Source organism: Amyelois transitella, chromosome 21 (assembly GCF_032362555.1).
Source record: "Amyelois transitella isolate CPQ chromosome 21, ilAmyTran1.1, whole genome shotgun sequence".
Taxonomy (NCBI): domain Eukaryota; kingdom Metazoa; phylum Arthropoda; class Insecta; order Lepidoptera; family Pyralidae; genus Amyelois; species Amyelois transitella.
The window spans coordinates 9,452,809-9,467,885 of record NC_083524.1 but is presented as its reverse complement, the minus strand read 5'-3'; the positions used below and the strand labels follow the sequence as shown (position 1 = coordinate 9,467,885).

At 40.2% G+C, this 15,077-nt stretch overlaps 1 protein-coding gene across 1 annotated transcript in view; it reads left to right on the top strand.

Annotated features, from left to right (window-relative positions):
* LOC106140668 (lutropin-choriogonadotropic hormone receptor) overlaps window positions 1-15,077 on the top strand; it is a 44,126-nt gene that overhangs the window by 23,658 nt on the left and 5,391 nt on the right. The window contains exons 5-11 of the mRNA XM_013342292.2: window positions 417-488; window positions 5,001-5,072; window positions 5,841-5,909; window positions 6,176-6,319; window positions 9,988-10,128; window positions 12,147-12,212; window positions 12,418-12,561. Coding sequence (XP_013197746.2) covers window positions 417-488; window positions 5,001-5,072; window positions 5,841-5,909; window positions 6,176-6,319; window positions 9,988-10,128; window positions 12,147-12,212; window positions 12,418-12,561 — 708 coding nt within the window. The remainder of the gene's footprint in view (window positions 1-416; window positions 489-5,000; window positions 5,073-5,840; window positions 5,910-6,175; window positions 6,320-9,987; window positions 10,129-12,146; window positions 12,213-12,417; window positions 12,562-15,077) is intronic.

Genomic DNA, 15,077 nt, shown 5'->3' with positions numbered 1-15,077 from the left:
CTAGAAAATCAAACATGGCTTCGAGTGCGATTAATATGATTTAGTTACAGTCATCTTTATCATTTTTGGGAAAATCTCGGTGTGTTATTTAATTTGTGTTTGTAACAAACTGAAGATCGCATCTCAAAAAACGCCACGCGCACGTGACATTCGCTGTAAACACGCGAGAATAGCACAAAACAAAGCTTAACTTTGTACGCTAATAGTATAATAATGGAATGCTGTTGTAGTTTAGTTTGTACCACCCTGCACTTTGGAAACGGTTATTAAATCAAGATTGTAAGATCTGTTGACGTCTTAGATCATGACATATTATATGATCCCAGGTTGACGTCATTTAGTGATACCTTAAAAAGCCTATTTTGAAAAATACCGGTTTCTTTTTCCAGTGGTAGTAATGACGGTATTTGTTGCAGCAACCTGGCGGGCAACCTGGTGCCGGCGCTGGGCGACGCCGCGCTGCCGCCGCTGCCCGCGCTCCACACGCTGTGAGTTACGACACTCCTCTCATGTTAATAAACCTAAACCGAATGTACCTACCGATTAATGAAATCGTACACAGGCTACACCTTTCATAATAATAATATAAGCCTGCTTCTTATTTAGGTATTACAGACAGAGACAATATGAAGTAAAGTGATAATGATGATGAAATTTTTATCAATATTGTCATACCCTTTCATTGTTTGCATACGCTTCTCAAAAGTCAACACTCTCTTATAAGTAGCTAGTACTTATATCGCATATCGTTATACTACCGCCTGGGTTTTCAGAGGCCTGTGACGTCATGTGACCCGGGAATGTTTGTGTTATCCCGGAATTCCCGACATGAATGTAATCCCTGCCATCTGCGGCCATGCAACTTTATCTTCACAAAAAATGCTACACATTGCTTTATTTTGTCAGGAAAAGGACTTAACAATCCTTTTGTATATATAACGTAGTAATACACATAACGATAAATATTGTGTCATAAACTTTTAGGTACTTTATTATTTAACATACAATCATTCAAATCTTTATTCAGTAGGTGGTAACTGATTAGCAAGTAAACATAGCTTTGTAGAGCTCAGCCATTGTGGCAGGCGTCCGCATGAATGATTATAGTCATTACGAGACAAGTGCTAACTATGCGAACACCGTCCCTAACGGATCAGCCTTCGTTGCGTCACGTGTGTTTGTTTTCTTGTCCTACTGTTAGTTTTTCGCGCTCTCATCATTTTGATATAGCGTCAGTTTTTGAGTTACGCTTTCGTTATCTCTGTCCGTTTGTAAATACTTTATGATACATAACACAATGAAAGAAATATATGGTATCACAAAACCAATAATAATGCATAATGGGCGTCGTATCCCTGAAGCGATTTCCGTCCAGTCAACCAAGTATCTGAAAGTATATTATATCATATAGGTACCTGTTCTCTCAAAAATAACCAAAATACTAAAACCAGATATACAAGCTGTGCGTCCAACAACAGATTAGAAGTGACAAATTGCTGGCTGACAATATGTCGGTCCTGGGTTTTAGCTATATTTAGTCCCACGCTTATTCGGCTGCATTAATTGTATAATAAACGTTCTGGCGTAATACGAGCAGGCGCACATAATCCTAGCTTTATGCTGACAGACTTTAGCCGTAAGTAAATTTTTCAAAATAGCTTTTAATGTCATCAAAAATTTTGTCTCCGCAAAAATATGGTCTATAGAAGTATAGGTCGAGCTAGCTCGGTATTAAAATCTGGGGACCACTACAAAGCAAACCTTTGGGTAGTTATTATTGTCCGCTACCAATATCAAACAAAATAAGGTGATACTCCAGTCCACAATCAAATCGCATATCTGCCAAGCAATACGGCGATACCACAACTCTTTGCAATCTGCATCATGGTATCTCAGTTGTGTGGGGTCTACACCCACTTTGCTATCGCCGCGCTTGGACGGAATTCCTTCCGTATCTTCCGCAATTGTTCCTGTTCCTGTCAGTTCCGTTTCAACACTATCCTCCACCTACTGACGCTTGTACCATCACATCCTATAGCTTGGTCAGTGGGAGTCAAGTTCCTCACTTCCTTTACATACTCTACATACAAATAATAACATCTTAATCCATTACAGGGTAGACAGAGCCAACATTCTCATAGAGATTGAAAGGCCACGTTCAGTTCACGTTGTACCACCTCTGTAGCGAAGCGGTAGTGCGCTTGTCTGTGACACCGGAGGCCCGGGTTCGAATTCCAGCCAAAGCATGATGAGATAAACGAACTTTCTCTGATTATTTATCTTCCATGCGATAGATTTGGCCTATAGTACAAGATTAAGAGCCTTCGTTTAGTTGAATAGCTTGCTAAGGTTGTATGTACTTATAATAAGACAACCCGTTGATCTCATTTGCCTTATATTATCCAGCAGAAAAAACCACTCAATGTTGTTCACTGAAAGTAACTCGTACAAGTAGGTGTGCCGGCGTTCCGGCGGCCACCGGGCGCGGGCCGGTCCGGTCGTCCGGTCGCCGGGCGTTGATATGCGGCCGGCGGTGGCCATTCACCGACGCTATCAAAGCATTTATCGATACCATCAAATAAATTTATTATAAATGTTTCCTAGCCGCGAAGTCAATCTATGACTCATCGATATATTAAAATGACACTTAAAAATAGAGATTTTAGAACTAATTCCGAAAAACAAATATCACTTAAATTTCTGTTGAATTTATATTTGACAGGACAACTGTATAGATAAATTGCACATTTTAACGTTTCAAGTTTCTAAATACCTATTTACGGAGCTTAATTTTTCTAAGAAAATGAATATTATATCCGGTAAATGTTTTGTCAAATGGATACTTTCACATTACTGTACCCATGCAGATCTGCCCTGGGCATGTAATATAGCATCATTATGACCTCCCAATTGATCTCCCGCCGCTGCGGAGGGGGGGGGGGGAGGGGTCATCAGCCTCCGGGGGACACCACTCGAAGAAAAGATTGCTCTAACTCGTTTATTATCCCGGGAATAGCGTCGATAGTTAGTTTTATTGCGATCTTAGCTGATACCAATGGCCTTCATTCTGAAATTGTTGCGCTCTTAAAACGATTCATTATCTTCTTCTAATTTTCTTTTTATTAACGTCGAATTCATTTTATTTAACTAGTACAAAATAATCCAGAATGTAGACAATAACAACATTTTTGTGGAACAGCGTAATGTTCCCTACCGACGGACTTGCTACACAAACAACATAAAGTCGTCCTACTCTCCCACTTCTGAAGCTGCTACAAATCTCTGAGAAGCTGAAGGATCATGTTTCCAATATTTACATCCACTCAGCGCAACTTGTTTAACGGTTGTTGCTAACCCTTTTTTGGGTCACTTCGTGTCTTAAATATCCTTTTACGCATTATCCTGATTTGGAGTAGATTTTTGAATTTGATTTTTTTTTGTTTATTGCTGATTTGGTTGCATCACATAGAAAGCTTATTACTTTGGATATAGATGTAAGTCTTGGAAGCAGCGGATGACGTGTCATATAGATAAAACGAGCCAGGAATAGGCATCACATATTGTCAAAGAATCGTTATCATAAAAATGCCTAGACATCACCATTACAAGTGACAACATGAAGCTATCTGCTTTATGACACAGCGATTCAGCAGATAACTTCCTTAAAAACACGATATCCGTACAAAACCACTAGTATTCGTATTAAATTCAATCACCAGGCTCTACTGTTTAGATTTCTGGATTCAAAACCGAATATTGTAGGACCGGCGCCTTATAGTGTAGTTGTGAGGCTGGCGCTGAACTCTCTCCGCCAGACGGCGCGGGGTTGACACTCTGGTAACGGCTGCAGTCGGCTTCGATCATTATTACTTTATATACTTTGACCCTTCCATTGTTTTCGCTGACTTTATTCTGCCATTATTAAGCGTAAACTCTCGAATTAGGGAGGATTGTAATCAACGCTAAGCGTCCTTTGTGAGGAGCCCGAAATCCGGCATCGAGAGGAACTGTAGGAAAATGATAAAGTAATAGAGGGAGCGTTATTGAAATAGTTCTATTTGATTTTGATTTACTTTTCTATCTACTCTATGAGATTTGACCTTCACTTAAATTTATCTAAAGTAACAGGAACTAGTTTCCAGATTTTCTTGTATATTAAGAACATCGAGATAATGTTAGAGAACATGCTCTATGTGCGATAAAGTTCATCAGTTTTACATTATTCTGTCGCTTTGTCGTAAGTGTTCCTATATTTTGTCTAAGCTATGTAATATGATGTTAATGAGTTAAGTCATCAAACTTTATATCACCATTTAGATCTTTAAAATACACTTCATTTCCAACTTTTCAATGGCTACAACTACCGCATAATCTTGATCAATATGTTGAGTTGAGATCGTCACATCACTTATGACAGGAGAGTGACCACAATACATGAGTAACTGAAAATTCTACATACTTCTGAATTTCACAAAATGTTAAATTTTGTGATAAGTAATGAAGATGAAGCTGAATTTCGGTAGTCATATGTTTTGCTTGTAGAACGGAAGCCTGCCTCCGAGGAGCGTCGCTCGTAAACTCGACGCCGATTGTTTACTGCGGCGAGTTTATATCCCAGTTCATTTATTGCCTTCAAATTACCATAACGCGATACTCGCCGCGTAATGGCCATTGTTTTCCCCTTTATGGCGCGAGTTGGCAGCGGCGAGCCGTAACTCAGCGCCGCCGATGCCACTTTGTATTGATTTGACGAGTTGTTGGCGCCGCCTGACCGCGGCTGCTGGATGCTGGCTGACATCGGCTTTTATATCTACTACCTGTGTCTAAATTTACGCGAATATAAGTCTGACTATCGAACGACCAAAGAATACCATTACCCAAACCGACCCAGTATTATCAGGCTTTTGGAAATTTCTGATTCCATGACATGTCAGTAAACTTCCTCCGTAAATTTGGACGAGTACACAATTTATTAACTTAATACTATTCTTTTATTGTAGGATTTTGAAGCGCAACCGAATCACTCACATCTCGGACCGAGCTTTTGCCAACACACCAAACTTACGCGTATTGTGAGTATCGCACTATTTTCTGGATATTTATATTTTTCTTAGAACAGACATTCAGACAACCGATGACAGTTAATTCGTAAACGTTGTAGTTCCCGGCGACGAGCTATCAGCAGTTGACGAGCGCGCCACCAACGGCGAGCGGCAGTAAACCCGACAGTTTACTGGCTGCGGGCTCGCTTTATTTACATTAACTCTAATTTTACTGCAAATGTCAGAGGTGACTCGACCATCATATATATGTGAAAACAGAACATTAAAATCCATGTTTATTCGTCTGGTATCCAGACAGAATTGAAGGTTGGTATGAAATAGCTAAAAGAACTGAACATATCGGAGTTTAAAACTAAAATAAAGTGGGTCGCTCGCCGGCGACGTTATCTCCCTGACTAATAGCGGAGCTGCACTGCGCATCATATCGGCTTCCACAAACTGGGCGGTAATCCCGCCGTATCGGAGTTCCCGGCTCCTGAATTTGTCTGGCAATCCCGGGGGTTCAGTCTGCGTCGTAATTAATCGGCCACATTTGTCGGATGTCACTCCGCTTCCGAGACCGAGTTGAACTGAGATCGTCCGGAAATTTCATGTCTCGTGTAGCCTAAATAGTGGCCTGATTGATTGTCATGAACTGTGTTTCAGGAGATTTAACCGTAGTGGGGTTGATGTCTGCGGGAACGGGATATGTAAATCAGATCATCTTCTTAAACCCCAAATAAGAAGATCAAACAATCTATTCACAGAAATTAGATAATAATTTCTGGATGTTTGCAGGAGACTGGAAGAGAATCTTCTAACGGAGCTGCCGGGAGCCCTGTGTCTGCTACCACTGCTGGAGGATTTGTGAGTATTTCCTGTGTTTCAGACATAATTATCGTCATTGTTTTTTTTTCTTCCTTATCGTAGCGACCCGTAAACTGGCTCTTATCCAAGACCCGTCGTTTCTTTGCTAACTAAGGGAGCTGGCATGGTTAAGCATCCTCGCGACGAAGAACAAGAAGTTGATGACCCATTAAGTAAATTACTTTTAAAACCTTAACAAATCCAATTCTCAGTCACAGGGATGACTGACCAAAAGATATTTTACAAATATCTTATTGTGTGTGTAGGTCTGTGGCAAGCAACCGCATAGAGTTGGTGGAGGAGGGCGTGCTGACGGCGGCGCGGCGCCTGGCGCGGCTGGAGCTGCGCGCCAACCCGCTGTCGCGGCTGCGGCGCCGCGCGCTGGAGCAGCTGCCCAGGCTGACCACGCTGTGAGTGCTGTCTGCTTTCAGAAACTCCACGTTGCTGTGGTAATGCTTGTCAAATGAATCTAGAACCAGTATAATGTTATTGGTTCGAGGTTAATTTAACATGTACCATTTATTATTTACTTCATATAACATGTGTTATATTATATTTACACTGTCTTTAACCAGAAACTCTTCCTTGTTCTAATATACTTACAACTAGTGTTAGATGCGTTAATACAGATCGGCAACTCTTACATATGTAATTTGGATTATTATACAAAAGGTTTGCGGTGCATATTGTAATGGCTTTGTCATATTAGAAGGTTAGGTGATTAAGCTGTCATGGAATTTATTAAATATGTATGAAACCTAGGAATTCACGCCTTATTGAACCTTCCGAAGGTCAAAGAATCAAATACGTATTGGTTTGCTGTAAAATGTGTAGTTATTGCTTTGGTGGACTCTAGTCATCACACAACCGTTAGAATGTTCCACACTTACACTTTCAAAAAAAAAATTGTTTTCCCTCTAAATAGATTGGCAACGAGTGCATTCTGATTTGTATTTGTGTATAGTGATATTTTGACGGACGGTTGACGGAAAAAGACCTAGAGGTCGCAGCCCTACAAGATGGTCGGATCAAATCCGATCGTCACTAAACACCGATCTCCATAAGGCCCTCTACGACGCTAAGGATCGCAACAGGTGGAGGATCAAAGAGAAAGTGATTCGGCGGGGGAGTCACGACCCTCAGCAATGAGGTATACGACGCGAGGAGGAGGATAGTGATATATTTTTCAACGAATCACCGAACGAAATAAATGAAAAAAAAGAAAACCGTTTAAAAATTTACATTATCTTCCAATCTTATACCCCACGCACCTCGTACTTCTATCTAACCATCGCCGACAGTATGGTAATTGTGGTTTATCAGGCGTCGCTACGGTGAGGTCACGTGACCACCGCCATGAATATTGAACGCGGCGCGAGGTCCCGCCGCGACCTTGACACTTCCTGGCGAGCTCACCTGCGAACCCTGTGTGCCTGCGTTACTTTATAATGCCACTTCGGTGCACAATCAAGCACAATTAAGCTGAACAGAATAATTCGTAAGAATCATTTTTAAATAGACCTTAGAATTCTGAGTCACAGAAGTGATGCAAAATAGTCTCGCAGTATGGTTTCCGCAAATGCACGTGATTTGTTGACCGACCAAGGCTGGCTGAATTGAACATAACGGATCATAATTACGACAGTACCTATCCATCAAACTCGTAGATAGACAGCTTTACGTATAAATTATGTTGGCAATATCTTTGTTTATTGAAAAGCAATTAGGTACAAAGTTATAAATAGGAAAAATATTAAAACAGCGTACAACAGGGTCGCAAATTTGAAAATAAATAAAACTAGAAGGATATGTTTAGAATTAAATGAACATGTGGAGAAGGGATCAGTGTGTCACATGACCGGGATTCTGTCGGAGGTCGGATCCAGCTTGTATTTGTTTGCAATAACTGCAGCGCGCGGTGATACATACATACGAGTATCTCACAGATTTTTACCGCGGTTTCACCTTCGCGAAACAGTGAAATACATGTCGAGGAAATTGAAATAAGGTTTTTGATCGATTTGTGGGACACGGTCAAAGGGGTCAGAGAACATGTTGCGATGAGAAGGTCGGCGTGACGTCCGGACGAAGGGGAGCTGAGCCGGGCGCGCTCGTGAGGCGGCCCGTAGACAATAATATAAATCTCATTCACGTTGGCAGTGTCGATGAAGTGACCCCGCCGCCCCGCCGAAGCGGCACTAAACTTAGTTTTAAGTAATTTTTTTGACGTCAATCAATGTTGTGAAACCAACCAAAGATATGACAATTATTAAATTTAATCTATCTGAAATAGATCTTGTGAACTATTTCGATTGAATCCTAGTACTTATACGCTCTTTACCTCATATATTGAAGACACAAATTTTACACGCGCACTTTCGCAACTAAGTTATTCAAATTTCGATGCCAGTTTATGGAAATTAGCTCTCTGTTGATCTCGAAATACTGAGGGTGGATAGAGTGTGATTTGCATTGAAAATATGACTATTTAATATCAAATATTTCTCGGGACAATGCCATCCTGTTACCTATAAAGCGGTAGATGTTATGCCGCAGGAGCTGCTCACCGACTGGCAATGAAGCCTCGCCACTGACCGCGTCCGCCGCGAGCCGCGCGCGCCCTCGCCCGACACTCGCCCGACACTCGCCCGACACTCGCCCGACGCAAGACCGGTCACATATTTAGCGATGTTTTGGTTTCAATGTACCTACTAGAAGCACTCAACACTTTTAACTTCTTTTAAAATCCGAATATTTAAGGTGGTTTATATTTTTGGGAAGCATATTTACATACATACATATAATCACGTCTATATTCCTTGCGGGGTAGACAGAGCCAACAGTCTTGAAAAGACTGATAGGCCACGTTCAGCTGTTTGGCTTTATGCTGGAATTGAGATTCAAATAGTGACAGGTTGCTAGCCCATCGCCTAAAAGAGGAATCCCATGTTTATAAGTATATTTACATTTCGCAAAATCCTCATATATTTTATATAAAATAACGCAATAACGCAATTTGCTGCATGTTTATTAGCAGTAAATATACATATCTGATCTTGCTCTGATAAGTATACATGCATGCATTTCCCAATAAGTGACTCAGTAAACAGGAATTTTACATGTAAGTATGATCAAATTGTAAAACTTGGTTATTGACATAATTTGTTATGCAATGTGAAAGTTTAAAAGTAAACTGTAACAACCAGTCCCAATAAATAAAATCAACTTAGAAAGGTCAAAGAATTTCCCTTATCTTAAAACCAATCCATTGAGGATACGAGCTTCCCAAGATGTGGTTTAAATTGAATGTGAACTTTGAAGGAGTTTATAAATTGCAGCATCTCGAGCTGACCCGGCGCTGTCCCCGGGGAGCGGCCATATTGTTCAATCTCCGAAGCTAGAAAATACAAAAGCTATAAATAAGGCCCATGTATATTATCTACTTATTACCAACTTTACATGGATTGGATAAACATCTTTATAAGAATATCAGGCAACAAGCCTGTCCTGTGGATTGATACATAAAATTCAGCCAACAATTAAGTTTGTTTGTTACCATTTTACAGTTAAACCCTCTCTATTATGTGGTTAAATCAATGAACCAATTTTGATAAACTCGTTACAAATATATTTTACACCACATTGGAAAACACGTTTTTATTATTCCTATTGGAAGTTGGAACGGAGCGAACGGAGCTACGGGCGAAAGCTAGTAATCTCAATAAATAAATTGATTACCATTAACGCAAAGTTATGCGCATAGCTAGCAAGGGCAGGGACTTCGAATCCTGTACTAACTAATAATAATAATGTCTGAAAACTACATCTTCTCGTCGCGACTAAGCGCTGTGTGGTCGCCTGTGTTTGGCGGTTGTTTACCGAAGTCCCAGTTTTACCAATCTCTTGTTTACACGCCGCAGGGCCCCATCTGGTGCTGGGAGTATTCCACGAGCATTACTTATTAAGTTATTGACTATTTGTACAGATGTATCATTGCTACATATCTCTAGTAGCGCGAACGACTAGTATGGTAGAAACGAATAAGCATTTGCCCACTTTGTAAATGTTTTTCTTGCAGAATATTGTCTGAGGCGCGTGGTCTCCGCGATCTGCCGTCGCTTAACGGCTCGGAGCGCCTGCGCACGCTGCGTGTAGACCGCGCGCGGCTCACCCGTCTGCCGGCAGATCTCTGCGCGCACGCACCGCAGTTACGAGCATTGTAAGTTTTACTGATTACTAGCTTATATCTATCGTCTACGTCATCGCAGTTGGTTCCGTAAAGTTTGACTAAAAGACCTTTCCTTGTTCCGTTTTGGTTGTGCATTGATAGATGAATCAGCCAATCACCTTTTCCCTATTATTCGTCTTATAAAGGGAACTACAGATACATACAAAAATCGCCAAAGGTCATTGGCCAGTGAGTTCTCGTTCAGGAAGAGGTCACGAAACCAATAAGTTGGAAAATCCAGAGATTACCATAATAATTGCGTAAAAGCATAACATTCATAAGTCAACAGCGGCGGCGGTGGATGCGTCATTAGCATGAACCGTCGCTAATCCCGCGCCACCTGGACGCTAATCCCCACATTTTGATTTCAAATCCCGCAGCTGAATGTACTCGAGCGGACCTACTTAACCTACTTGCGCTTACAGAAGTACTCGGACTGAGTAATTACAGTTCGAGATTCCTAAATAGGCTACACTAGTTTTCAGAATGAGATCTGGGTAAATTGGTCCGTTAAGAATAACAGTGTGCCGTGTGGTTCCCGGCACTAATAAAAAAAATAGAATAGAGCTCTATCTCGTTCTCATGGATGTCGCAAAAGGGCTTTTTAACTTGGATTCTTCTCCACAAGGGATGTAGACGTGATTATATGTATGTATGTACGAAAAACAGATGGGAAGCAATTACTCACTTCATCAACAACTTCAACTTTAAATAAAAAATTTCAGCGTAAAATCATGGGTTAGAGACCCAACCGTGCAGGTGTTATAGGTAAAAATATCATTTCATCTTTAGAAAGTCTTTATTAATTATGACAAACACAATAGACACACGTGAATCAAGGTTAGCCTCAAGTTTGGCGACTCATCTCGACTGCTAATGTTGCGGGGCGCCGCTGTCTCACATCGCCATCCTCATGATTTACGATGTTTGTGAACTTCAAACGGGCCACAGAGAGATGCGGCGCAGAAAAACTAGTTGCAGTGTTTAATTTCGCGAATCTGTGTCAGTGGGCTTCTAATGAATTTGCGGTGTGGACAATCCGCTTTTATTTCTCGTCACGACACGTAAATAAAAAAATATGAGAAATCTTTCAGCGAAGAAAATTATAAAATGCCTCACTTTCTGCAGATTGTAAAAGTCAACCTTTAAAATAAAATTAAGCCAGTTTATCATGGCCATCAAATATCGGATAAGAATTAAAATGTGAATGTATGTTTAATGAAGATACATATTTTTAATCTTTCTTTGTGTAATGTGATTTTGTTTAGAATTAGACCTTATCTAAGCGGTCGGAGATCCACTCACATAGCCATTACAATGACTGCGGTATTTATCTTGTATTGATTTTGTAATCGTTAGTGCTGTCTGGCAAGCACGTCTCAAATGTTGCGGGTCATTAATCTAAAGGTGTCTACACACTTAAATCGGCGGCACCAGTAGCTTGAAATCGACGACGCTTTATTATAAAAAACCAAACTGTCTTGCTTAGCGTGTTCCTAGAGCCGGGTGTTAGTGGGAACACCACCGTTGGTTCTAGGAACCTTCCGATTATTCGTGCCGGTTGATCCTAGGCGACTAAGTAATAGGCTTATAAACTCAGGATTCTTCATTTAGGCTGATGGGCTTACAACATATTACTATTTGTATCTCAAATCTGTCAGCCAAACAGCTGAACGTGGCCTATCAATATTTTAACGACTGTTGGCTCTGTCTACCCCACAAGGGATATAGACGTGATTATATTTATGTATGTATGTACAAAATTTCCTTAGCGTGATTTACTTCTGTATCGCTCACTCCCTAGTCTAGGCGGCTGAAGATAACCGTTTGTTCGTAGGTTTTGACTATATCATCTCTAACTTAAATCGCTTCAACATCAATCTACACCGCCGGAGACACTTCGAGGTGATCTAAGTTAGAGATGGCATAGTCAAAAGTTGTCACTTAAGAATTGACTTTCAGTTAGGACGACCTAAAGGAATTAACTTAGAAGTGTCTCCGCGTTGCAGGGACGTGAAGGGCAACCAGCTGGAGCGCGTGCCCGAGCTGCGCGCGTGCGCGGAGCTGCGCGTGCTGTAAGTCCACTACATTTTCTACTATTATCTATCGCTTGCCAATCAAGTCACTTGATTTCATGTTAACTACCAAGTTAATTGTATATTAAATGATGTGTGAATAAAAGATGAGGATCCAGAAGATGAACATGACTTTTGTTTCCAAAACTGAAAGAACGACATCGGATGAAAGATAAGATAATATACCATCACGTATTTGCTCCAGCGAGCTGTCGGACAACCAGATCTCTTGGCTGGGCGGCGAGGCGCTGCGCGGGCTGGCGCGCCTGCACGACCTGCTGCTGGCGCGCAACCGCCTGCGCGCGCTGCCGCGGGACGCCTTCCGCCACACGCCGCGCCTGCAAGTGCTGTGAGTGACCACACTGTTGCAGGAACAACTCACACACATTAGGTAGCCCCAAAGTCTTACGGCGAGGGAAAACATCTTGAGGAACCTGCACATTCAGGCAACTGGATGTAGCCATGACCAATCCAATACGGGTTAGGTTTATCTGCAATGGTTGCGGATGTCAGATGCGAGTCGCTTCGTCTAAAAACCTGACTCACCCAATCCAGGATCCATGGTCAAAGGCATTCAAGGTCAGATGCAACAAGGACTAAAAGCCAAAAGGAAGAAGGAAAGCTAGCCCCAAAGTATGATCGATCAAGATATTAATTAGGAGAATAATATTGAATTGCTAACACATAAGTAGAGAAATCTGAAAAAATCTAAGGGAACACCCAACTTCAAGCACTGTCTTTTTACTACGCTTTTATTAGCTTGGGTTGTATGTATGTATGTATGTATGTAACGGAATCTTTGAGTTTAATTTTCACTGATTTCTAAACGTCTGATCAACTTGGAACTTTGCACACATATCAAGGACCGATGACAATGCAATATTTTGATAAGAGTTTCTCATTATCCTTATTAAAACTGCCAGGATTAATAAATTCATTTTTATAACTCTCTTCATAAGTAAATAGTACGTTTATTTCATAATTTATTTTGAATAGCTTTAGACGACATTCGATTGGAGCTTTCCGAATCGGTTAAGGTTTATTTATCTAGGTTCCCCTTTTAGTAAATTTTCGTTTAAATATAACATGATACTTGTGTCGCATAACTTCAAACTTGGATAAATCCATCTTCAAAGATTTTTAAGATTTTGGTATCGTTAAAAAGAAAAAAACACAAGCTTTGAATCTATTTTGTCAGTTGTGTATAAATCCGGATAGTTTGTGAGAAATTAAGAGTCAAAGTCATATCATTTTATGAAAACCAGATACATCCACTGTCCATTTTTTTTCAAATGATGGTATATCCATGACGACCAATCAACGCATTGCTTTTATCCAATATGTCCGACAGTTGACGTAAAGTTTACGACTTTTAACAACTTGCGCTCCCGTGTTTTATTATTTATTTTGGGTAATTACTTCGTTTCCATGGATAATTCTATTAAAATGTTGTCACCCAGTAATGCCCGTAAACGGCCTAATATAAAAACTCGCCGTAAGAAAGAGGAAAGAGCGAAAATTCGGTAAATTTGTAATACGTATGCAAGCGTTATTTTAAATCTTCAGACAGCGCTAGTGATGTGGCTAGCCATTATCGACTCAATTATCTACAGTTACTATTGTTATTCTACTATTACAGAATAATTTGGATGTGACGAAATATGTAACAAGTTTTGTTTTACATACGACCTCTCCGATCTTTTAGTAGGTATACAGGACTATCGGTATAAGTTATTGTCCAGAGAATTGCTGAAAACTCACTTTGGACAAGATTCGGCTTCGTTGCCGCAGTTAAACTATTATAAAAATATGCTCAACAGTGAAAATGTGATAGGGCGACCAACGCTCGTAGAAGAGATTGCAGAAGATGATTCAGAAGAAGTATTAAGTTTTGTTTAAAATAATTTATTTAGTTACTCACTCTTATAAAAAAAAAACTTCGTTTTTAATCAATTTTGTCACACCTTTTTTTAATAGAAAAATGGTTTGTCCTAGTTATGTTATTTTTCTTTCTATTCAGTTAGCTAACACGTTTGACCCTTGATAATTTACCGTGATATCGTCATGAGCACATTGAGCACATCCCTAGCTCGGGTCGTATTTTTTTAAATCTAGTTAAATCCAGACAGGTTAAATCAAAATAATATAAATCCATCATAAGTTTTTTCAAAGATGGATAAAATGCATTCCATTATATCGAATATGGGTAGATCCAATCTTAAAATTAAATTTTTGCAAAGACGAATTGATCAATTATTATAATTGATGAAAGGGACGGTTTTATCAACTATTGTTGCCATTTTAAAATAAAAATTGCCTTAGAAATCAAAGTGTGTATATTATTATCACTGTTTTCTGAATATCTTCTAAAAGTGTAGAGTGGATTTATCCGACTTTGAAGTTAAGCGACACACTTAAAACTCATTGCCATACTTATTGATTTGTGGCTAAAGCTAACAAACATACCAAATCAAGATTTCGCAACTTTGTTAATGATTTATTCGTATTTCGCACAAGTATCCTGGTAACCCTATTCCCACGGCGCCGGCCGCCAATACCAATACCAATATTAAAACGACATCGAGTGCTCGTTATCGGGATCCCCTCCCCCCTCTCCTCTCTCGAAGGTCTCAAGATTCTCAATTAGATATGCAAAGATGGAAACGATGCCGCCAAGTGGTCCGGTTAATTGGAAAAAGTTGGCAAGTGGGGGAGGGGGTGAATGAGGGGAGTGGGGGCTGTTGGCGGCTTTGCAATAGTTCAGCGCTTATAAACTCTAATCCCATTTAAGCAGGATTTCAAGTTTTTGTTTTTCCAAAATTAAAAAATGCACTCAAAGCTTGAGAAAAATTAAATATAAAAAAC